This window comes from Apteryx mantelli, chromosome 8, assembly GCF_036417845.1.
Source record: "Apteryx mantelli isolate bAptMan1 chromosome 8, bAptMan1.hap1, whole genome shotgun sequence".
Taxonomy (NCBI): Eukaryota; Metazoa; Chordata; class Aves; order Apterygiformes; family Apterygidae; genus Apteryx; species Apteryx mantelli.
The window spans coordinates 22,128,088-22,152,794 of NC_089985.1; the positions used below are offsets into that span (position 1 = coordinate 22,128,088).

The 24,707-nt window shown below is 35.4% G+C and overlaps 1 protein-coding gene across 5 annotated transcripts in view; it reads right to left on the minus strand.

The window, feature by feature from the left end:
- Positions 1 to 24,707, minus strand: part of PTBP2 (polypyrimidine tract binding protein 2) — a 57,981-nt gene that overhangs the window by 14,183 nt on the left and 19,091 nt on the right. For all 5 annotated transcript variants that reach the window (XM_067300882.1, XM_067300880.1, XM_067300879.1 and 2 more), the window contains 5 exons: positions 15,806 to 15,978; positions 15,215 to 15,358; positions 11,347 to 11,511; positions 11,159 to 11,269; positions 1,619 to 1,814 (listed from right to left, as the gene is read on the minus strand). In XM_067300882.1, coding sequence (XP_067156983.1) covers positions 1,619 to 1,814; positions 11,159 to 11,269; positions 11,347 to 11,511; positions 15,215 to 15,358; positions 15,806 to 15,978 — 789 coding nt within the window. The remainder of the gene's footprint in view (positions 1 to 1,618; positions 1,815 to 11,158; positions 11,270 to 11,346; positions 11,512 to 15,214; positions 15,359 to 15,805; positions 15,979 to 24,707) is intronic.

Here is a 24,707-nt window from a genome sequence, read left to right on the forward strand (position 1 = left end):
CTAGTACATTTGAAAAGGTCCATCCTCAGAGTGATAATTAAAATACCTAAATAGCAAATATGAGTGGTAGAATCATAATTTTACTAGCAAAAACCTTAAAATACACAAAAAAAAATCTGATTAAAATCAAAAGGTTAAGAAACCTACATAGTTTTGTAGGGAAAAAACTTACAAGAGCATCCAAGTAATTTACAAGCTAAAAACCCTGGGTACCTAGTTTCAGGAGCCACAAATATCTCCATCTTCAGAGACTTTGGATACTTATGGTATTTTATATTTTCCCCAAGTACTACTCTCCAAAACTTCCACTGTAGCTACAAGTGATGCACCATTTTGCAAGTCAGATTGGAGGATCTGTAGTCAAGCATGGAAAGAATTTGCAACTAGAAAAAAAGTGTTTCCTTTAAATGATCTGATTTCTGACAAGGGCAGGTATAGCACAGCATTCAGCTACCTTAACTACCATATTCACCCCTTTTCCTGTGCTCACTTACTCCATTCACTACATACCTTCTAACTTCTTCAACAAATAGGGAGCAGAAGCCTTTCTTTACTACATAACTCTGACTCAACCCAAGTCGTCCCATCTTGTACAAAAAACAAGGCATGAAATTTATGTCCCCAAAAAGTTTTCTTTAAAAGGAAAAGGGGAAAATGGAGAAAAAAACAGAAAAAAGATTTTAAATGAGAAGAACAATGATCACAACATAATGCACTGGGTCTTGCAAAAACCATGAGATTAACTGTGAATACTATTAAATATTTAAGTGAAAGGTATTTTGACCAAACAAGAACAACTTGACAAAAGGAGCTGTAAAATTTTAATTTACCACAATTCATTACATAAACCTAGAGCATTAATTTTTTTTCCCTCAAAGCATACAGAACATGCTGAATTAATTACTTTACTAATAGCCAGAAAATAAGTTTATCTATATACTGCTCAGGGCATTTCAGTCACTACTTCTGATGAGCTCCAAAGCTGACAGCATATTAGAACTCATGTACCATGGTACTAGAAGTTATGAGTGCTAACGTACAATAAAGGGGGGAAAAAAATGCACACAAATACACAGCAGCTACAGATATTTTCTGTTATTTACAAAAAACACACAGTGGCACTTTTTTTTAAGCACAGAACAATCTTTCCTCATTGAAGGTAACAAAATGGTGTTTTCATAATTTGGTATTACAAATAAGGACCTTAAGTCTGTTCCTAGTGAAGTTGTTAGCAAGAACACAATATGAAAAATCAAACCTCTGTTACAAACTGGGCTAGTAGGGTGGACAAAGTGGGCAGTAGCAGTTGACTGACAGGAACGTATGAAAGAGGGAAGGACAGACTCGTGGGGGAGAGAGGGAAGCAGACCTAACTAAATTTTTCCTTATACTCTGTGCATCTGCCTTCTTGTCATGCGCTCTCTCATCTACTTATGCAGGACTTCTACAGACAATTGTGTAATTGTGTTACTACAGTTCAGAACTCAATATAGACTGAACCCTGAATGGACCTTTGGACACTGTTGTAATTTAAGATGTTTAATTATTACAAAAATTAATAAACACTTTCATCAAGTGACTCTGGAACACAGAAGAACAATGTCAATGTCAGTCATACCTAGAAGTGAGGTCTCCTTTGCAAACGCTGCAGCAATAGCTGGGTCCAGTGCTGGCTGTCCATCACCAGATGGAAGATCAGGACGAGTGTAATCCCTGCTTTTATCGTTGTTGTACTTAACATTTAAATTCACCAGTTTGGAAAAATCAATCCGGAGGGTACAGCAAGCATTATAAATATTTTGACCATCTAAGGCCTGGAAAAGGGAGACAATTTATTTAAACAATAAACAATACAGGTTGGTTATACAATATATATATTTTTAAACAAAGGTCAGCATGTAGGTATTTATTCATTTTACTGTCTCATTTAAAATGAATGAAGATTAAAACTGCATTAGCCTAAGCTTAACGTGATTCCACGAAGCTTAATATTTTACTTCTTACCTTGAAACTGTTTATGCACCAAGATGGCAAGAGACATTTTAATGCAGTCAAATGTAAAAGTTAGTCTGTTGAATTTAATTAATTAACTTGTATTCCACATTACAGCTTTAATGCAGATAAAATGCCAAGTAAATTTCTCAGAAAGTCAAAATCACACAAGCACTCTCAGACATAAGGATGACCACAGAGAATATAAAAAATCTAGACTCAAATACCACATATTAGAAGGCTCTCTGTTGAAGCAGAATATTCACACTGTTCCTGCATGTTTTTATTCTCCCTTTAAAAGGTAATTAGTGCAGAAATGTAAAGAAAAGTAGCATTACCTGCTAACCTAATTTTACTTACACTTCTTAAAAATTTCCTATTTGCACAGTTAGTACTTCTGAATGTATGCCTATTCAAAACAGAACTCACAAGGCCTCTGAACATGGCACTCCTAAGGGTATATGAAAACACTCTCTAAAGAGGCCTAATTATAAATGTCTTGTCTGTATTTATTATAAAGGTGAATCGATGTTTTAAATTTCTCCTCATGTTAGAAAACCCGAATACCAAGCCCAGTAACTGCTATTTTCCGAACAGAAGTCATCTCACAACTAAAGCACTACTGGCAAACTAGTCCCGTATCAAACAAACCAATATAACCTGAATTTTATTTCATCTGCATTTTGGGCATACTTTTCTTTCATTCAAAGCACTAACATCTGAGAGATTAAAAAAAAAAATTCTAATTAACTTGTTTTACATTTTTAAGAAGTGTCAGGAAGTGAAGATACAGCTCACGTTAAAATCAAAATCCAATCAGTCAAGTCATTGTTAAGTAAAATACTATCTTATATGTACACACGTGTGGGGCTGGGGGGGGGGGCAGGCAGGCAGGCAGGCTTGAAAATACTACTACTTCTGGACCCAGAGCTCCTGCAGAGCTAGCTTGGTTACATCTGCAATGTACTTTCCAACATGTTCAACTTCTGGTACAACTTATTATTTTGAGCCAAGCACCGCACAAACATAGCAAGCCTGCTGAGCATGGAAGCAACATAGCTATTTTCATATAGTGATGCAGCTGGAAACTTAACATCCTGCAGAGACACCCCTACTACATGAAGACCAGCAAGGCTGCCCCTTCCTACAAAATATATTATCACAGCTGACATCACCAGAGCTCATGAAATTGCTTGAAAGAATTAATACCATTAGCAGTCAGTGTACAAAAACCAAGTAAGTCAGTACTGTTAGAACTCTCTAGTACTGGGAAAGTAAAATAAGAGGAAAAGAAATACTAAAAAAAGAAGAAAAGATGATCTAGACATTGTCTCAACAAATACTTGGCAACCAAAGAGAAATTCCTGTGCTTGAAACTCAACTTAAGCAACACTGCTTTACACGATATATGCAAAGCAAAATCTAATGCCCTGATTCACAGAACACAAGCTAAGAAGGCAATCTGTCAGGTGGCGGGGGGAGGGAATCACAGAAACAGAATTTACTACCTATTTTATACATAGTGATAAAGCACAATCCAAGACTCCTCTAATGGTGGCACCTAAGAAGAATTTGAATATTTAAGTACATAAAGTATCTCTCTTACCTTCTAAAATCCACTATGACATGCTTTAAAGGTAGGTCCAGTTTACCCTGCCAAAGCTCACACATTGTGCAAGATGTCATTGCCATCAAGAAAATAACTATTTACATAAAGAATTCTAGATATGAAATGGACCAAAAGGAAGTACCCACTAGTTTTGTCCAAGTCACAGGAACACGACACAAAGCTCGAAGTCTTTAAAATACAATCAAATTTCATGTTTTCATGTTATACTGCCATATGGAATCTATAGACACACCAATTTATGGTAGGCAGAAGGCTGTTAAGTTGATGGAAATCTTTATTTTAAAAGTAGTAGCAAACCAAAACACTACCCACATTTAGAGTTTTTAAACTGGATGCTGTTTAAAGAGATCCACTTAAGTAATTAAAACTTCACTTTGAAAAACAAAAAGGCTCAAGTCCCACCCTTCTGAAAAAACTCAAAATGACTCAGAGTGCATACTAAGGAGTACTGCACAGAAATCCCCTGTAGCTGGGATTCAGACTGTCTGAAAAAAGCTTCTGAACTGGAATGGAGACACACTGGCTCTAAATGAGCACGTAAGTCATACTTTGGGAAAGACTCCCTGCAGGTTAACTCCCCCCCACCCCCACCCCTCTGCCAGTAGCACCACACACCTCCAACAATGCAAGAAAGATTACTAGCAACTGGAGTTTTTCAAGACTAACTGTTCCCATGTAAAGTCACAACTGTGCATGTGTGTGTCATGAGCCCCTTCTTATATGGCAACAAAAGGAAGTGCAAAAAACCCTTAAGCTTGTCTCAAACAGACATCTTTAAAAACCTGAGAAGACAGAAGTAGTAGGATTAGTGAATGTACATACAGATACCATCTCAAAGAACTCTAGTTACTGCTAAGAAACCTCTCCTTGAACACTTATCTATACATACATTCACATGTGACACAGTACCCCCCTCCTCCCCATGCCAAATGGGGGAGAAATATCACAGTACCCTGCTACAAAATGAGTGTACCATTCTTTGTCACCTGTGACAGGAAAACCATGAATTAGGAGCTTCAACAACAGAAGTATCAAAACTTAGGTCACCATGTTTTACTTAGAAGAGAGTATGTAAAGACACTAAATCTTCCGAAATTCAGTATCAGTCACTAGCACCTCTTTTTTTTTTTCTTCCCCCCTTTTGCTACCAAGTATCCTCTTCTTGGACTTTCACTAGGAGGAAAAAAAAAAAAAAAAAAAAAAATCTGATGAGAGGTTTATCTCCTGCCAAGAGCTTGTCAGCAGCTGAATCCCTGAAGAACCACACTACGATTATGTGAGCACACAACTAGCACACAAACAAACTAGATAGTAAGAACATACAGAAGACCAACAGAAAACAGTGGTAAAAGAAGAAAGAAAAATCCCTTTCTCAGTTCAGGCTGATGCATAATCTAGAGCAGCACATGCCTGAACTGACAGAAAGAGTGCATGAGCTCAACTCCACAGTGCAAACATACTAGCATCCTTAGAATATCCTCTACAGCCATCAGTTCTTTTGGAAGGCTAAAAAGATGGCAGCTAGAAGTCTGTTAAAGGCAGTGATTAATTGCTGCAAAAATGCTAAGATCTCCCAAAGAACATAAGAGTATCAGGGTTGGCTTCAGCTAGATGTTATCAGAAGATGATGAGGGCAAATCAGTCATAAAGGCCATCAGTCAAGAATCTGAATCTAATATGATCTAAAAGAGCCCAGTAACTTATGTGAAGAGATAAAGAAAAACAATTTTCCAAGTGCATTCAATTCCTTTGTCTCCCAAACACTAACTACACTGCATGGCTCCACATTAGCCATGGTGGCTAAGGAAGGGAGCAAGCCAGAAATAAACAAAATCAAAACCTCAATGTTGGTGCAAGTTCCAAAATAGAAGAGTTGGCTGGAACAAAGCTACTTGTCAGCTACTACCAGAGAAGCATTCAAAATATTCAGAAAGGGTCCTAAAAAAAGTCACAGAGCTAGAGCCACAAAGATATTGTTATTTGCTCACACCTTAAAGGAGCATCTTTCATAGAGGCAAGAATGAGCAAGAAAACCTAACAACACAAAAAATAGCAGCAAATAAGCAGGGAACTCACAAGGATCCAGAACAGACAGTAAAAATGGCCATACAGGAAATATCAAAGAAATGGAGGTCAAAAGCACAAAAAGCAAGGCCCAATTCTGAAAGAGCCACGTCAAACCACCTTCCTTTTTGCTCATAGCGACCAGGAGGATAGAGAGATGTAAGCTATTGACTGACAAAAGATCTCACAGATTCAGAGGTGAGACAACAAGAGAGAGACTGTTCCAGTTGAAAGAAAGGGACAAATAATTAGTGTTTCCTCCTACTGCTTAAGCAATCGACCCTGCAGAAGGCTGTCTGCAGAAGGACAATAAGAATTTCCATCTAGTCACCACAGAGTCATGGCACTTGGATTTCTCATTCACAAATGTGGTCGTGAATGCTGAGAGAAGTGATCTCAAGCAGCAAAAGTACCCTTCTGAGGCTCCAAAATGGTGCCACACATCCTTGAACAACTGATGCAGAGACAGCTTCACGCTAGTAAGAGTCAGAAATCTCACTAGGCTCCGAGGCGGAGAAAGAGAACATGCTTAGAATAATTTCTTCTCTCCAGCTTTCCTTGCCTGAATGAAGGGCTTTCCAGCATAATGGATACAATTCACTGCTCTGCTCTTTATTTTTAGGACTAGAGATGCCTGCAAATCCTTTTGAAAGGAGAGCCTGCTGAACAAAAGTGCTATAATCCTTGGAAATACACTTTGATGAGCCTCTCCTAAGGTCTGTATAGATCATGCATCTGTGGAATTAAGTGCCCCTAGAGAAAATGGTCAAGGTAGCCCTCTACCAGAAAGAGGCACGCCACTGCCCATATTGTTTCAATAGTTCAGAGATTATATAGAAGATGGACGTGAATGCAGTCTTGGAAACCGAATATGGTTCGGTGTTTTGATGTCTATTTCCCAGTTCAGAAATAGAGCCCAGGAATTTAGCTAGCAGGTATTTGTGGAGACACAGGGCTTCAAGCCACAGCAAATAGTTGTACGCTGCTTTAAAAGGACAGGGCCGTATACATACCTACAGTGATGATCCAAGACAGGAAATAGGTCTACTGCAGGATGAGGATAGTTTGAGAACACTTGCCAAGGTCTGACAGAGAATGATCAAATTAGACTGGAAAGAAAAAAGGCACAGAGGGGTAACAACAAAACCATCTGCCTTCTGTAACTCATAAGGAAGAGAGAAAATAAGCCCCTGCTCCCTTCCCCCAAAATACACAAAGCAGGAGAAACTAGGAACAAGATTCTCAGAAGGAGATGACATGATAACCTAGAGCACTCAAGGGGCAGGGTGGGGCAGGGGGAGGACAGGAAGAAAAATGAGAAAAGGAGTACCAGTAGCAAATTGTATTGAAGCTCAGGTAAGTAGCTCAAAGAAACTGAAGGTCATATAGTCAGTGTCTCTTGGTAGAGATGTGGCCCAGGTGCATCTTATGAATACTTCTGATAAAGGTCTCTATCTGCAGTGTTGGTAAATACTTGTGGTGTGAATGAGCATACAGACAAGCATTTGAATGAAACCTGCTTCTTTTGAGACAAGTGTCTTGGATATGAGAAGTATCTATGGCTAAACAGTGTATGTAAAACCCATTCCATTAACAAAAATAGATTGATAAATTGTTATTCCTTGATTGAAGAACCAGTTGCCCATCATGTTCTTCTCTACAAAACTGGAAAATCCAGAACACAAACACTGCTGCTGCACTTGCTGGGCTTTCTGATATAATGGACACAATTCAGCACTCTTCTGTTTATCTGAATGTTACTTACTATTTCTGTTCAACAAATTTTGCTCTTTAGGATTCAAAACGCCTGAAAATCCTTTAGTGCATTAAATCATGGATAATTGCTCTGAAGTTGAATACTTTATGTGGACTCCTCCTTGCTTTCCATGCTGGGAATGACTACCAGAGGTTGATATTACAGATTTTATTACTAAGAAATCTAGCAAAGTTCTTTGGCAGACTACTACCAGTGCAGAGCCACCCTGATGCTGTCACTCAAATCACGAAAGAAGTTCTCTTGAATGTGAAGTCAGACTTCAACAGGATCTCTGTGTAGAAACAAATCATAGGTAGTCTGAATAACCTAGGGGCCAAGTAAAGACCAAATGATCAACTATGACAGAAACTGTCAGTTAGATCTGTGGTATTTTTAACCTATATTGGGTCAAGATGACTGTCATGCGCCGCATGCTCCAATTCTCTGTTTACCCTCCAGAGACAAGGTATTAATAACTTTGTCAATACCCAAGATTTGGCAGAATACTTTTGATGCATTTACACAAAGACGACACCTTAAATTAGCCAACTGTTCGGACAGAAATGCTGGCACTCCAATCTTTTTATGGTATATCACATGAGTAGTATTAAAATATTCAAGACTGCTGCTTCTGTTGAAGGTATTGATCATTTACTATGAAACTGAGCTATTTTTGCTGCTTAGAAAATCTCTTTATGCGTACAAAGATCTCCAGGACACCATCTTCGGCTTTTTTGGAAGAAGCACAATAGTTTAAAGTGCTCTAGTGTTGCACATTCTCAGTGCTTCTTCCAACCCATGGCCAGGCTGCTGCATTGTACAGAACCTGAAGTTTGCAGTCTTCATCTTTGGTTGCACATACGATGAACTATAATGATCCAATCTGAAGGTGGTGATGAAACTGCATCAGTGTAGCCATAATCTACTCTTACAGGAAATGAGTTTCTCAGAGAGCAAGTGGAGCAGGAATGCAGTTTTTTCACTACTTCCTCATTCAGATAGAAAAAGTAGTCCCATAGTGCTAGAGGCTTCATATTGTACATTCTTGTCAGTGTCACTGTTTTCTCAGAACCTTCAAATGAATAGCATCTCTCCTTGGTACTTACATCACTTGAGTTTTTCAAATTGTTCTTTAACTTCCTTAATAAGTCTTCAATTTCTATTAAGGCCACATTCTGATTTCCTGTGAAGAGTGCCAGTGGAAAATTAAATTTCCCCATTATCTTCTATAGTAACAACTGACGGAAAACAAATTGCAAACTTCTTTATTCTTTCGCCATGCTTTTAATTTTGAACGCCATGCAACTTAAGTACAGTCACTGTGTCCTTGGGCTTCTATTGCATTTCAAATGTGTTTAAATTGGAGGGTGTTTTTCCTCATTGTCTGACTTTGTTTCTTTCCCTTTTGTCTCCCTTTAGGTATTTTTGTTTAGGTGGCACTTCTTGTTTTTACCACAGTAACTTAACCCTAAAAACTGTACTTATTTTACTCTATTTAGCTCAAGGCTGTAAGGGGGGGGGGGGGAGGGGGGGGAGAGGTGGAAATCAAACCTTCCATCAAATACAGCATTCTTTAATACCTGCAGTTGGTACTACTCTTAACATTTTGTTAAATGCAGGGACTAATTAAAATGAGAAACTTTAAACAAGACTGTTTAATTTGTCACTTAGGTAGGCTTCAAGATAACTCTGACAACAATTTTACATGCAGCAGTCACTGTTATTCAATGAAGTTTAGTCGTTCACACGTAAGCTACCATCTAATGAACTCTAATCAAAACATGCTTTTTTTCAAATTATGACCAACGTAGTATCCCACAAGTTTGTCAGAAATCAACTATAGTAAGAGACTGTTCAGTTCCTTTCATACTTCTATATACCTCATCCTTTCTTATTTTGTCAGTTCTTTAGAATTATACTGATAGTTTTCCAATAACTACCTTCCACTTCAGACACCATCTTTCCATTAAATCTTCCAACAACATAAGCAAGACTCAAAAAATAAAGTCAAAAATATTTATCACTTGTTGTCACAATTTGCAACAAAAATGCTCTTCTTTTAAAGCAGCATTAACATCTATTACTGAAAAATAGCTTTCCAAACATGAACCAAGGGTGAATTATAACATTCTTAAACAAATATCTATGGGTCCAGCTGTTCCTCAGGCATGTCAAACAGGAATCTAAATGAGTGGCAGCAATTCTTGCAGCTATTGTAGGTTAAAAATCAAGTTTCTATATCACTATTTTAAATATATTTGAAAACAGGAGAGGTGTATTCCATCCACACATTTATTACAGCATCATAGTTGCACATCCCTCAACTCTAAGACACCACCCAGTATTTAGCATTATATTTATGTGAAAAGGCTATCCGTAATTTAAGCGGCGCTCTAAATTTACAAGCATTTTCAGACTATTTTTCACAAAGATCATCTTACAGAATAAACCAAGTAGCAAATCTTCTTGTCCTTGGCTAATGTTATTTTTCCTCAGCAGTAAGAAAACTTACTCTCTTCTTTTTGAAAATGTCTCTTAATTTTTGTGATTCTTAGCCACCTTGTACACTTTTAATCAACACTCAGTGCTTCATTTGGTGGTGAGGATAAAAATTATCATCCTGAACCTTTTAATGAAGATCTTTACATCAACATGATCATTCCTTAAAAAAAAAACCACAACAGAAAACTAAGCCTACTTTTTCTTTCTTCTGATAAATATCCATTGCCAACTTAATCTGAGGTGTGAGCTTTTCACTTTTTCCTGAAGTTCTCAGCTAGTCTGTCATCTATGCATGATAACCACCTTCTATCCTGCCAAGCAGCACTTAACCAGCACATCAATTTTAATCAGCCTTGCACAAACCCAGACTGCATGCAGTAGTTTAAAAATATAAATAGATCCTGTGCATCTCTGGAAAAAAGTCTAGCCTTCCCCTTTGGTTCACATCGTGAAGACTCTTACAGGCACATATTTCACACTGCCATGAGGTAAACATATTCCATTCAATCCATTTAAAACATCTGGACAAAGAGCAACAGCATGTCATCTAGACATCATTGTTCCTTAGGCTCTCTCTTGCTACAGTGAATAAACCAGTTACCTAGTTTTGCCTATCCTATCCTCCCCAGCATAGGGGTGTTTCCTACAAACTGAAACCAAGATCCTCCTCTCATCCAGCACTGATGCACAACTTCATTGTACGCTGGTCACATGAATAAGTTTGTGCTCTCCCTTCTTGGCACTTCTTGTTTTTTTATCATACTAATCTAAGTACTTTCACATGCCTATACCCACTCTAAAAATCACATCTGTTTTGATGCTTAGAAAGTATCTACCAATCATTAGCCAACTGGGTTAAGTTTGCTGCTTACAGTGAATTGGTTACATGTCCTACATTTCTACTTCTATCATCTTCACTACTGCACTATTATACAGTATTTCATCTCTGAGAAGTCTATTAAGAGTTTTTTTTTAAATAATTACATATGTATACAATTCTTTAGACATACTACCTACAAAAACACTGAGTTAAGTGCAAAATTGCCATATTATTTAATATCACCAGTTTCTGTTAATCTCTAAAAAAATAAATAATATATATACGCTTTCACACAAGCTGTGAAAAAAGTATGATAGTCAGCACTTCATCACAGTAGCATTTACCAAATGCTTAGAGTACAGTATAGGCTCAGTCTTAAAAGAGTTATACTTACTAGTTTTGCTTGCTGTGCATTTACTGGATCACCATACTGTAGTAAAGCTTGAAACTGATTATTCTTTGTGAATGTGATTATCTTCAATACAGCACCAAACTTAGAGAATATCTGTCAAAAAACATCATAAAGTTTTACACACAAGTTAAGGTCAATCACAATTCAAGTTAAAAAGAAATTTGGCTTACCTGGTGAAGAACATCCAGGGTTACAGGATAGTACATGTTGTCAATAATTATTCTAAGTACTGGACTCTGAGCTGGAGTCACTGCACTCTCACTAACTGTGGTCCCGCTCATGGGAGCATTTGTTGTCTGTACTGCTGTCACTGCCTGAAGAACAGCTTGGGCCCGCTGAAGGAAAACAAACAAAGGCATATTTAATTTTTTTTTTTAAAGCAATTTCAAGATGATAGCTAGAAATTAGTTAGAAATATTCATATAGTTATCTTCAGAAACATAAAAAAGTCTACTTATTTAAAAAAAAATCATAGCTACAGACATAACACAACAGAAGTGCAATGCAGTCCGACTGTGAGAGGAGACAATAAAAATGAAAACGTCAATTAATCCTCATGGGACAGTAAGAAGGGGCTTCAAATAGTGCCAATATCAGTCCTCCTAGTAGCAAGTTTATTGTTCTACCAGTAAGGTTAAGAAGTGAGGATTTTGTGGACTTCAAAAGAATCTTTACAGATTCCCTCCCCCGCAAAACCCTACTGAAACCAAAAATTTTTATCCTGTTTTTCCAGAGTTCATATTAGTTACATTTTAGCATTTCACTGCCACTTTAATTAGGCAGAAGGCTCCAAGGGGAAGGACAATGCTAAGCTAATACCTCCTGATTTCTCAGTTGTAACATAATGAAGTAATACACAAGACTGACCAGGGTCAGAAAGTAGTATCCACAGATCAGTGAACAACTTTGTGTCTGTTATCCACCTCCCTTTATCAAAAAGAAAAACAAAATCCTCTTCATGTGTTAAAAAAAAAAAAAAAAAAAAACCAAAAAACACACACACACAAAAAAAATAATCACACAAGCAGGGTTTTAAAAATTCAAAGGTAACCACATGATGATGTCACAAGAACACACATCTACATAACTACTGCTACTGCCAAAACTGAGAGAGTTTTAGAAAGATCAGATTTTGGTGGGAGGGACACAGCAAAAAGGCTTTCCACTTGATACTTGTTACAGCAGCCTTACGAAGTAAAACAATACACAAGGAGACAAGTGAGCATGCCAGGTGAAAATAACCACCAGATTAACGCATACTGCATATTTTAAAGGTATTAGAGCTACTATACAATTTCATGTCTTACAACTTACATGATACTCCTCATACTGATACGAATCAATGAATAAGGAAAATAAGAAAAAAAAGACCTGGTGAACACTAGTTGGGAAAACAAAATTTGCCTCTATGTTAAACATTAATTATAACAACTCTGCAAAAGCACCTTTTGATAATAACAGCTTCCTTTTTCCTAAAGTATAAAACACACAATTTTCAAGCTAGCCAGATAGTTGGCTGAGTCACATAATTATTTCCTACTCCTTCTGTAAGCACAAAAGCAGCACATACCTGTTAAAACTCATGCCTTAAAGTGATTGGAGAAATTTATACTGTACAACCTAAAAAATCCAGAACTTGAAGTCATAATAAATGACCCTTCTTGGCACTATTTATGTATACTTATATCTCATATTGTATTCCAACAAAGTTAAATCAAACTCATGACTGAGTGAAGGTACGTGCAGAAATAAGCATTTGCAGATAAGGGTAAAAGCGATAAAAATTACTACAAAGTGGATGTTTTGGAAAAAAAAAAGTTCAAACTACCATTCAATATTTGTATATAAATATCTTGCTCTTGAAGACACTTAAATATGTATTTTTTCAAAATTGAAATAAATTGAAGAAGATCAGTTACATCATTCAGGAAGTATTACTTTTTTTTATTTTTTTATAAATGTTGTAATACCTATGCAGAAAGACTAAAACCATGCATTTTTGACAGGTTGATGATTAAAGACAATTACAGTTATGGAGGTCATTCTATTCTCAAATTATCTAACCGAGTCCAGATACTACTGCACAACACAAGGTAAGAGATCTTTGTTTTAAATCTGAGCTTAAATGTTCTTTTTTTTTCTTGGGTTTTCATGTCTCACAGGAAAAGGATTTTCACAGAACTATAAAGGTGACATGAAAACTTAAATGGCCCATTTTAGACGTGTTTATCCAGACCCAAATCATTCTAATTACATGATTAAAAATAATTAGAAAAAGTAACACTCTCACAAGTTAATTTTATTCAGAAATTCAGAGTACTATAGCTTAATGGATCTTTTCTTACTTTCATTTTCTAAAAAGCTTGGATATTTAAAGTGCTCATTGGTTAAACAGAGGTTTTTCTGTCCTCCGTATAAGCTAAAACACTTGTACTTTTCTCCAATCGTTAATCCTATCTTTCTAGTCCCGTGTACTAACGTCCTCACTTCTTCGTATCTTCTTTGATGAACAAGCAGGAAAGGACAATTTTAAAGTGAAGAGGGCTGGAAGAAAAAGCTTTCAAGTACAGATTAAAAGCTGTAGTTCTGAATATGTCAAAAAAGCAGATTGAAAGCATTACCTGCACCACCTTAATTGTTCCCTACAGAAACAAGAATACCCAACTGTCTTTTGTTTTATGGAATGCCTCCTGAGATATTAGTTACAGAACAACTACTGCCAAGTACCTACTCACATTCTTTAATCCTAATTTAAAGAAATACAGAGACTGGAAAGACTAGGGATATGACTGCTAAAACCGGGTATCAATGCTTACAGTAGCACAGAAGTTGCTGAAAAGCCAGCACATCCCATGTGTGGAAAAGATGGCTCTGTGAAGTAAAAACCTGTATCACCATAGAAGCCAGAGGACAATATAAGACAAGGAATTTTTACTTCTTAAGGCAGTACTTCCATCCACTAAATATAGCTGTACTGAAGGAATTCATTCTCCTTGCTCTTTTTTCAAAAGTCAATTAAAGCATCTGTTTTTCTTTAGAACGATGACATTTTTTGAAAAAATGTCATCATTTTTGAAGAGTACCTTTTGCAGACATAAGACTATTAGAAGAGTGTAAGGAACTGGAATGCTTAGAAAGACTAAAGGAAAAAAAAAGTCAACATCCTACTTCATCTGGACCAAGATTTCTTTCAACAGGAGATTACCCTGAAATTGTTTTTAAAGATAATAACTATAAATTTACCATTTACATACCTTATCTCAGATAGGACAACAACAACAAAAACTAACTCGGTACATACACTGTATTTTGCAACATCAAAAAGAAAAAGCAAGAAATTCATCTTAAAACAAACATCTGACTCATGGTGAGTTGATGCCTCTTTCCCCTTCCCCCTGCCCCCACTTCATACAAAACAGCTACCACATTAGGAAAATCTTTTTTGCAAAGGCATTATTTTTGCAAATGTTCCTGTTCTACTGAAATAAACGTATACACACACACACACACCCTAATTTATCTTTATTTTGAAATAGCTTCTGCAGAGGCAAGAACAAACTAATTAAATACATTTGTCTCTACAGTGATCATTAACGTATCCTTCAGGAACAGCAAATCACATGAGCTGAGGTTACCATAATCATTCAAAGCACGGAAATGTAGGCACTGGCATTAGCCATTAGCACTAGGGAAATTCAAATTCATATTAGAATCTCAGGTGTCAGAAATAAAAAGTTATTTTTCATCCTGTAGTTTCTAAATCAAGATTAAAATTTATTTTATAAAAAAACAGAAATTAAAAACTCCTCAGAATTTTTATGTTAAGAAAATACATTAGGAAAATTCATCATAATGGAAAGATCACACAGAAAGCAAGTTTCTTTCAATATCACAAAACTGAATGACCATAGATAAAACTACAGTAACGTCTGATGTGGACAAACCAGACAATTCAAGCATACTACGTTACCCAGGAACACATGCTATGTTTCATTTCCTACTGCCCACATTTGTAATACTATATAACAGTGAATATACCTGGTTTAGTGTATTATCGGTCTTTAGTTCTTTATGATTAGAATATTGGATATAGATAGGTTGGTTACGAAGATGAGGTGTCACAGCAGAATAGTAATTAACCATAGTGATAGCTGCTTCTTCCGTTGCCAGTTCCAGAAAAGCCTATGAAATAAAAATCGAACAAGTAATTTTTAGCATTTACACATTGGTTAATTTTTGTATTAGAAACATATAAAAAACACTTATAAAGAGGTTTGATAACAAACTTAGCCAAATATCAATCTTTAGCAAATAAACTTGGCATGTGGAGAATGATGTCTTCTAAAATGCTTTGTCTCCATAATTCATCTGTGAAGATGCAGGTCTAAATATTTACCTTACAAGTCACTTTTTGTCTTATGTAGTTGTTAACCCTCCACTATTCCCTAACAAAATTTACTAAAAACAGAATAAGATAATAAAAAGTTTAAAGCAAAAGGAACAAAGGTTTTTTTTTCTTTTCTTTTTTTTAAAGTACTTATCATCATACGATTCATTGCAAAAGCACTGTAACAGTGTATTCTGAAATTAGATAGTAACCATTTAAAAAAAAGGAAAGCAACAAATTACCTGATTTTTTCCTTTCAGCATCAGGATGTTGGTTACCTTGCCAAAAGGTAAACCTAAAGCAATAACTTCCGTTTCTGTCACTTCCCCAGGCAGTTTCCTGATATGAAGGACACGAGAAGGAGCCCCATCCATTTTATCATCACCTTTGAATTTCTTGTTGTCATTACCATTGGCTGAAAGACATATGCAGACTGTATTTGAAGAGTTTACTGATTTAGATGGGGGTTTTTTGTTAAGAAAACACTTTCAATTATAAATATGAAATAATTTTTAAATTAGCCACCTCTTAGTCTGATCTAAATAAAATTCAAGAATTGTTTTAGAACAAATTCTGAAGAGACCAATGGAGGAACATGATCTAAAATGTTATATAGTTTCATGAAGGACGAACTGTTCAAGACTAACCCAAGAGCCTTCTGCACTAGCTTCTTTTCTAGACAAGATAAAACACAGTAAATCATTTCCATCTCTCTTTCAGTGGAGTATCTCATATAATGTTATGTAAGAAGGGCTAACACAAGAACTGTAAAGTATGTTTAAACAACAACAACAGAGTAAACCAGATATTTTTTTTTGAAAGAGGAATGATGGAAGTTGGAATAAAGTTACTAGCAGAGCTCCTAAAGGAAAATTTAAGGACTATGTTTTCACTAAGGACCCAGACACAAAAAGTATCAATGCAATCTTAATAATACAAACTTAGGAACAATCATTAATGCTAAAAAATATCATACTATCTTATTGGAGAAAATGGAGGAGCTAGAGGACTGGCATCACAAAAATCAGATGGCATGTAGCAGCACAAATCCACTACCTCATACTTTAAGGCCTAAGTACAAAAAAAGGGTATGAGGAACTGGGGGCTCATCCACGTAAAAGGAAAGGCCAATAGATAAACCACAATGCAGCCAACAGGGAGGAAAAGAGCGAGACAAAATGATGCTAGCAGCAACAGGGAAGTATTAGCATCACTGTACAAAGCACTAGAAAGACCTTATTTGGAATACTGTACAGAATTCCTGAAAATTTCAAGAAAAAAGGAACCCAAGCAGTAAAGAGCTAGCCAGCTGGATGGAAAGAGTTTCTCTGAAGCAGAGTCTAGAAAAAAAATTAACTTTAGTTTGGTGGAACAGAAGTTAAAAGGCAACACAACTGCTGCCTGTAACTACATTAGTGGAGGAAACATCAGGAAGGGTAAAGAGCTGAAGAACACTGTCAAACACTGTCAGTAAACTATACACGTATTAATACATTAACCAATACTGGAAATTGGAAAACATTTAGGTATGAGAGCAGCAAGTGTTAAAACTTCCTTTTGTTTATTTCTGGCCATAAAACATGCAAATCAGCATGTGAGCTCTTCAGCTTCTCATATTATGTTAGAGGAGCTTTTTAATATCTTCCTATGTTTCAAAGAACAACTGCAACTAGTAGAGAAAAATACATAATTATTAGGGTTCAAATTCATGGGGTGAGAGCTGATCCCAAAGATGTGAAGGGTTTGAAACAAGCAGATGACCCCCCTTCCCCCCAAAAAATGAATACAAGACTACTTAATTTTATTTGTACTTGCTAAAAAATAGAAGCAATGAAGAAGAAAAAAAAAAAGCAATAGAAAACATTTATTTTAAATCCTCCAAACACCTTGTCTTGTAAGAAAGCTTGTGATTGTGATTTTCCAGAGGGACTAGAATAGAGAAATCCGCAATTATCACTCAGCTGTAACTACAGAATATAAACCAGAGTTGAAGTTCCTTTAGACCTAATCTGATTTTCTGCATTAAAATATTTCACTCATTTATGACTGAATTGACCACAGTAAGTTTTGCTAAGGGTATGCCTAAATCATACATGAAGAATGTAATTTATTAACTCACTCTGCCTAATCCAAGCCAACTCACTCAAGATTGAAAACACCGAATAAAATGGACTTGATTTTAAGAAGTCAAGAACAACCACCCTCCAGCTTTACAGACACATCAGGTAACACACATTCATCTAACTTTTCAATGCAATTAGCAAAACTGGCAAAGTCTGGTTCTCTGACCAAAGCTAAGAATATACTTTTCACTTTTTCCAGTAATAGAGTCATACTCTAGGAGCATGTTTTACAGGAAGGCTGGAAAAAGTTAAAATCAATACATCAAGAACTGTTTCCATCACTTCCCTTGTATCTTTTTCTAATAGCTAATTCTCTCCACTCTAGTTTGAATGTTTGTCTTCTACTTCAGCTATTTTATTACACTTCTCTCAAATTAAAATCTAGCTTTATCTAAATCTAAAAAAACCCCAAGATATTCTCTCTGAAAATCAGTATGCCTTAGTTTTTCAAAATTAGTAACTTTTTGAAGTAATACTCTAGACTAAGCTTTTAAAAATTCTTTTACTGCAGAACATTTTCTAAAGTCTTCTCCAATTTATTCTAACAAACAAACAACAAAAGCCCAGTGACATCTGAACTGGTCAATATTCAGCCAGCAGTGTCCAAATGACAATGCTCAAAGAGGACAAGTCTATGCAATAGTATGTATCTTTCTTTGCTCTGCTCCCAAACATCCTGACTATTGCTTAGTTTCAGATGCACTGAGTTTTATAAAACAGAACATTCACTTCCAGATTTCTGAAGTCTTCTCTTCTCCCAATGCACAGGATGAGGAACAAGAAGGAAAAAACTAAATTCTAGATGAATACTTTGGTCAGGCTCTGGAAAGATCTCCTCCTATTTCATCAAAAATTAAATATCAGAAAGCTACTACTCCTATTCAATATCCAAAGATTACCGTCTACTAGACATAGGAAAGCCTTTTGGATATGTGCAAAGAACACTTTCAAACATATTCTAGGTAATATTCATCCACTTATGAGAGTAATTCTACATTCTAATTCTATTTTCTCCCCAGAAGAATAAACTTTGACAGAACAAAGAGCAAAATTTCATAAAATACACATACCAGGATCTGAAGTACAACTTTAGCTTGCACAAGGCTCTAACTTGTGCCATTTATAGAAGGTGGGGAGAACGTGCTTTTACGTAGCCAGATTTCAGCTATTCAGAACTACATAAGATAATGGAAAGTGATAAGCAAAGTTTATGAAAAAGCCTATTTATTTCTCAACCGAAGCTCTTTACACAATAATCTTTCCTTGGTAGATCCCAAAGTACTTCTCTACAGGAAACCTGAAGAAAAGTTGTAAAGAGTGACGGGCTTAACATAATGTATTACAAACACAAACAACATTCTAAAAAAACCCTGCAAATAGTAAGAGAATTACAGTGATGCTGAAATTATATTTCCCATGCCATTTATACTCAAGCTAAGTAATCTGAATTCATTAAAAGTTCCAAAAATCAATGCAAGACAGATTAATAATGAGAAATGAGAAAAGAAAGTTATTAAACTAGAAGATATTCTGAAAGTGATAAAATGTTTTTATTAATCACCAAAAAACAATATTTTAAAACTGTCAAAAGCTCAGATAAGTGCACAAATGGTACTCCAAGATCTGTTTGTCTTTTGCGTGGTTTTCACACAGAATGACTTTGACATATTAACTTTTCCATAGAATAAAGTCCAAGAAATTTTTAACTAAAGCTTGGATTTGAGTTAGGCTTTAGGGAATCCTAAAGTTACTAGTAAAAGGACTGCGGGCCAGTATATAACAAAACTATGTGTGTGACTGGTTAAGAAATGCATCTCTAGTTCCTTTAATCATTTCTGCATTATCTGAATAAATTGCTTCTCTAATCTACATGCATTCCTAGCTAATGTTCCCCTTTTAAGAAGTTTTCCAATTTCTGCTGAAGTGTAAGCTTAAAGAAATATTGTACTGCATAATATCATTTTTTTTAAGAACAGTTCAGATCTTTAAAGCAGTTTGTGTATACAACTCTTTCACAACAACTTTATTTTTAAAGCTATCTACACTTAATAGTTATTGTAAGAAAGAGATATACTGATAAGTAGTAACTCATGTTATCCTCAATAAAACGTTTAAGCTAAAAAGTAGATTTCCAAATATAATAATGTATGCAAAGATACAGAATTATGCACTAAAGCATCCAAGAATAATCAGAAAAATGGGGGATATTTGAGGGCAACAGGTGAAAAGCATTCCTAGTGCTATGTAAATGCCAAGTAAGTTTTCGGCAGTAAGACAAGTAACCATGACAAGGCTAATTATTATTTATTGGCAGAAGTATACTTTGTATGATGAAAACTGAACTGGCAAAATTCATAAAATGAAGCCAGTCTCTCTTTAAAGCAAGATTTACCCCAAAGTGTTATACATCAGCCTTTAAGAAAGAGGAAGAAATTCAAACAACATTGTTCAGTTATTAATAAAGATAACATTGATTTTGATTTCCTGCCTTAGATAAAATAGACTCATTCAAATGTACTTTTTGTACTGCAATCTCTTCTCAAAAAAACAAACAAACAAAAAAACTTCACTAGTATAAATAGCAGACTGTGGCAATGTGCAGGTTATTTATCACCTCTACATGCCTTTGAATATTGCACAAATAAGAACACGAAGGTCTAAAAATGGTTGAGGTCTCTTTTCAAAAAAATCCTGCATAATGTTTCACTGGTCATTTTCCAAGAAGCTTCACTGCTTCGTATGCAGTATGTGCCTTGTTGCTGTACATAGCAGAAACACTGACAAGAAAACTGTTGAGAAGTTCAGGACAAATAAATCAATGAGGTAAATGAAATGAACCATACCTTCTTCAGTCCCTGTAAGCACTGTCAGAAGTCAAATGATAATTTAGACTCTTTAAAGTTAAAAAGTGTATATTCGTAGTTTTATTAAAAAACAGATATATTTTCAGCCTTTATATTAAGAAATGCTGACAATTTGAAAAATATTGTATTTCCAAGTTCCTACGAGCAATGTTTACCAGCAATTGGTCATTCGCTTTTAATGCAATTTTTTTCTTTGCTTCAAATAACTTGTAAAATATTCCTGAAGTCTCAAAAGATTTGTATACCACTCATCTCTCAAAAAGCAAAATTTTTAAATGACTTGGACGTTTAAAATAAAGTGATTTTGAACTAGCGCAGTGAAAAAGGTGGCAGTTCACACCTCTGAGCTTTGTTTTTCAGAACCTCTACAAACTTGCTAGTTGAAATAACTCTTAAAAGTTTTTCTCAGCAAGAGACAGAAGGATATTTCTAAAGATATTTATCCAAAAATAATATAGGACACTTCCTTCCTCAACCTCTCTTTCCTACTTCTAACAGCTCAAATGTCCAATTTGAACAACTCTTTTCATTCACATACACAACAGATCTGCAAGTTTAAGTCTAATGGTATGACATGTAATTAACAAAATCTGCAAACTTAAGTTTAATGACATGATGTGTAATTAAGTTTGCAGATTTTGTTAATTACATGTCATACCATTAGACTTAAAATGTGTAAAGTTGAGTTTAATGATATGATGACTTGTTCAGAGCCACTGAAAGTGGAATTCAACTACTGTTAAAGCACCAGCATCATTCTCTAACAAAGTCTATCAGCATAACCAGTGGCCACAAAGCTAAAAGGTAAGTCAAGAGCAAGATACTAAGAGAATAACATTGTCTTTTTTCAGAAACAGACTCTTGCCAGTAACACTTTCTGACAAAAATAAAAATGTTCTGCAGAGCATAATGCTGTAATTTCTACAGTGGAAAAGCCATCATCATAAATGAGACCAGTATGACTAAAATACATTGCTTGATATTAATCTGCTTATTAATCAATTACAGCCTTAAACATATAGTAAAGAGAAACCCCAAGGTTCCATAAAGCATTTGATTAAACAGAGACTGAACCATGAGTATTCATTATATTCAATTCAAACTTTCTTGGGGATGGGGGGTTGGGGGAATCTGTTAACAGCCACTGCACTGATGCAAGCTCTCTTTAGCTCCCCACCAAGAAAAAAAAAAAAAATTACAGTTTCCATTTTGTTTTCTAATTCTTCACAAAACCCTGTCACTACAAGTGTCATTCAAAAGTGTTATTCTCATGTCTAATGGGACACTATAATCTAAACATACTTGACGCATAAGTCCTCACCGCATTCCTGTTGCACAGTTCCTTTTATTTAGCATAAATCGAGTTGTTGAAATTAAATGCTTAAGAGTTGACAAAGTCTGTAAGTGGCAATCATCTCTGTAACTTCGGTCCCTGCCATTCTTAATTAGAAGCTCCTATTTTATGAAACACAGGAACCAAAAGCTACATATATGAGCAACAGAACAAAGGGCAGCACATGCCAGTTATACCATCATAAGTCTGTGGCATTCAATTGCTCAAGCTATAAAGACTCAATGCTCACAGGCAGGGGTTTTTTTTGGTTTTTTTTTGGGGGGGGGGTGGTTAAGGGGGAACCATCAAAGTTCAGCATAACTCGTGGAAAACAGCAAATAACTTTCCTGCTGATAACTCCTTAGGATGACATCTCCTTAAAACAGGTTTTTCAGGAATAGTTGTTATTTCTCTGTGTACAATTTAAGTTCACAATATGCATGAATATGACCAAAAGTGCTCTGAGGCCAAACACAAGAGTTGGAAAAATATAATTTTGAAAATATATGAAGCTTTTATTTTAGATGCATAATTTTCCTTCACAATAATGAATATTTACTCTACAAATTAATAGTTACTGCAGCAAACATTCCTTCCTCACACCATAAGTTGCCTCAAAAATTCCTTCTTCATGCAATCTCTCAATATAGAAACATAATTATTTGGCTATGGGAAAAGATTTTGCACAGAGAATACACTAAAAAGTTGCTTTCACCTCTTATTTCTTGGAAAGGAGGAAAAAAGGTTAAAAACTCATCACAGGGCACTGACTGTAAAACCCAGTACACCTGTGGTAGTAAAAAACTTGATAAACACTGTTTATGCAGGAGATGATTTGTCTGTATCATAGCCTTCAGTACATGTCAACAGCCAACTACAAAAACATTTAAATACTTGTGCTTTCCAAAACATTCATTTCATCCTCCAGTATGATCGCCTCATGCAGTAAAGACAAGAAGTTTATTAACAGTCTTATTCACTGCTGTTGCTAATGTAGAAACTGTATATGAAATTTAATGTTATCAAATAGAATATAGGACATATATCCACACATAGAACATTTCTGATCAAGAAAAAGACAATGGAATTCAGGAAATATCTACTTTACAACTGTGGACTATGAACAGGCAGAAAGATTAAACATAGCAGTGGTTACTGAACACAGTAAACTGCATGAAACAACCAACTTCAGAAATCTCAGAAACTACAGACTACCACAAACTGGGAAGGTGAGTCACAAAGACCAACTCCATCATGGCTTTGTTTCCCAGGGTCTTTCTTTAAAAATATACTCCCGGCCTCATGTCACAGATAGAATATAGAAAGAGAAGACCTTTGGTCTGATCCAATGACATACTTATCCCCAAATGCCAACAAGTTCCCAAAACGAGAAAAACAGAACCTCTCTGTCTTTAATACAGACATCTTCAAAAGTTCAGGCTAAAGATAAAGTTTGGATTTTTAAATGCTTGAGAAAAAAAAAATCTACACTTGAGAAATAAGGAAAAAACTATAAAGTATGGCAAGCTAAGATCTTGGAAGTTTGCATTTTTTTTAACCCTATAGTTAAAGGTTACATGTTGAATGTTAATTTTGCTTGGGTTTTTTGTACATACTGTAAGACTGCGTGCCTCAAAGCACTTTCATAACCCATTCTCCTTGTCTCTCTAGACTACTACTACATTGTGGAAGTCTTACCATTTGAACTAAAGCACTAATCAATAGCAATAGGTGGACTGCTACTCAGAACACGTGCCACTTGCAAAGGGGAATTCCTGACCAATAAATAATAAAACTATCTCACACTCTGAGGGATACTGGCTATCAGAAATTTGAGCTTGAATAAGTAAATGTGGTCAAGCAGTTAAAAGATTAACTACGTTTTTTAACTAAGTATATGAACTTGGCATATTTACTCATAGGCTGCAACTCTGTTTTAAAACACAAAAATTTTCTAACAAGTAACTATGCTAATATACTTGTAATACGTTATAGTATCTGTTGAATATTACACAGGACAGTCAAACTAACGTACTTCAGTTTAGTCCTTAAAATATGTAAAAATACTATGGCTAGAGTGTAATATAATTAAAGTAGAACAAAATTGAGTTATGGCATAGTGAAGCAGAGAGAAATTAACTAAATTATTACTATTAAATTCCACATTTTATTTCTTTCGTACTGAAGTTATTTTTTTTCTTTTTTTTTAAAGTTTCCTTATTTTAGTCATGTGTCCTGTACTTCTCCAAAGCTTTCCAACTACCAATATGTAAACTTCACAAGTTACCTATATTTAAGCATCGCTAATGTTAATACATTAACTAAAATTGGTTATTAGTTATCAAAACACATCTAAGTTTATTCCCCAAGTTAAACACAGCACTTGAGCTACCATAATTAGTTTCTACACTAGAGTGCTAAAGTATTCTGTTCATACAACAAATTATCTACCAAAGTCATTGCCAACATTCACTGATGAAGAAGTAAAAACAAGATTGAGATTAACAGCATTGTTTAAAACTCCAGGAGTTTGGTGAGCTCAGTAGCAAAAACAAATTCTGAAATGTTGGTACTGATGGAACTTTATGCACAACAGTGAATAAAAGAGGTGGCAGTTATAACAAAAAATTGAAAATCGTCAAAGAAAAGGGATTGAAATAGAAAATTTGGCAGCGTCTTCCACTCTTCATCTACATCCATTAAAAATTTTGGTTTTGTATATTTCAGCACCACAGTTCATTACACGAGCACCTTCATATATTTAACTATTCTGGGACTTCTATCAAGCATTCCTACATCTGAAAGGAAAACAGCCTCAAAAAAA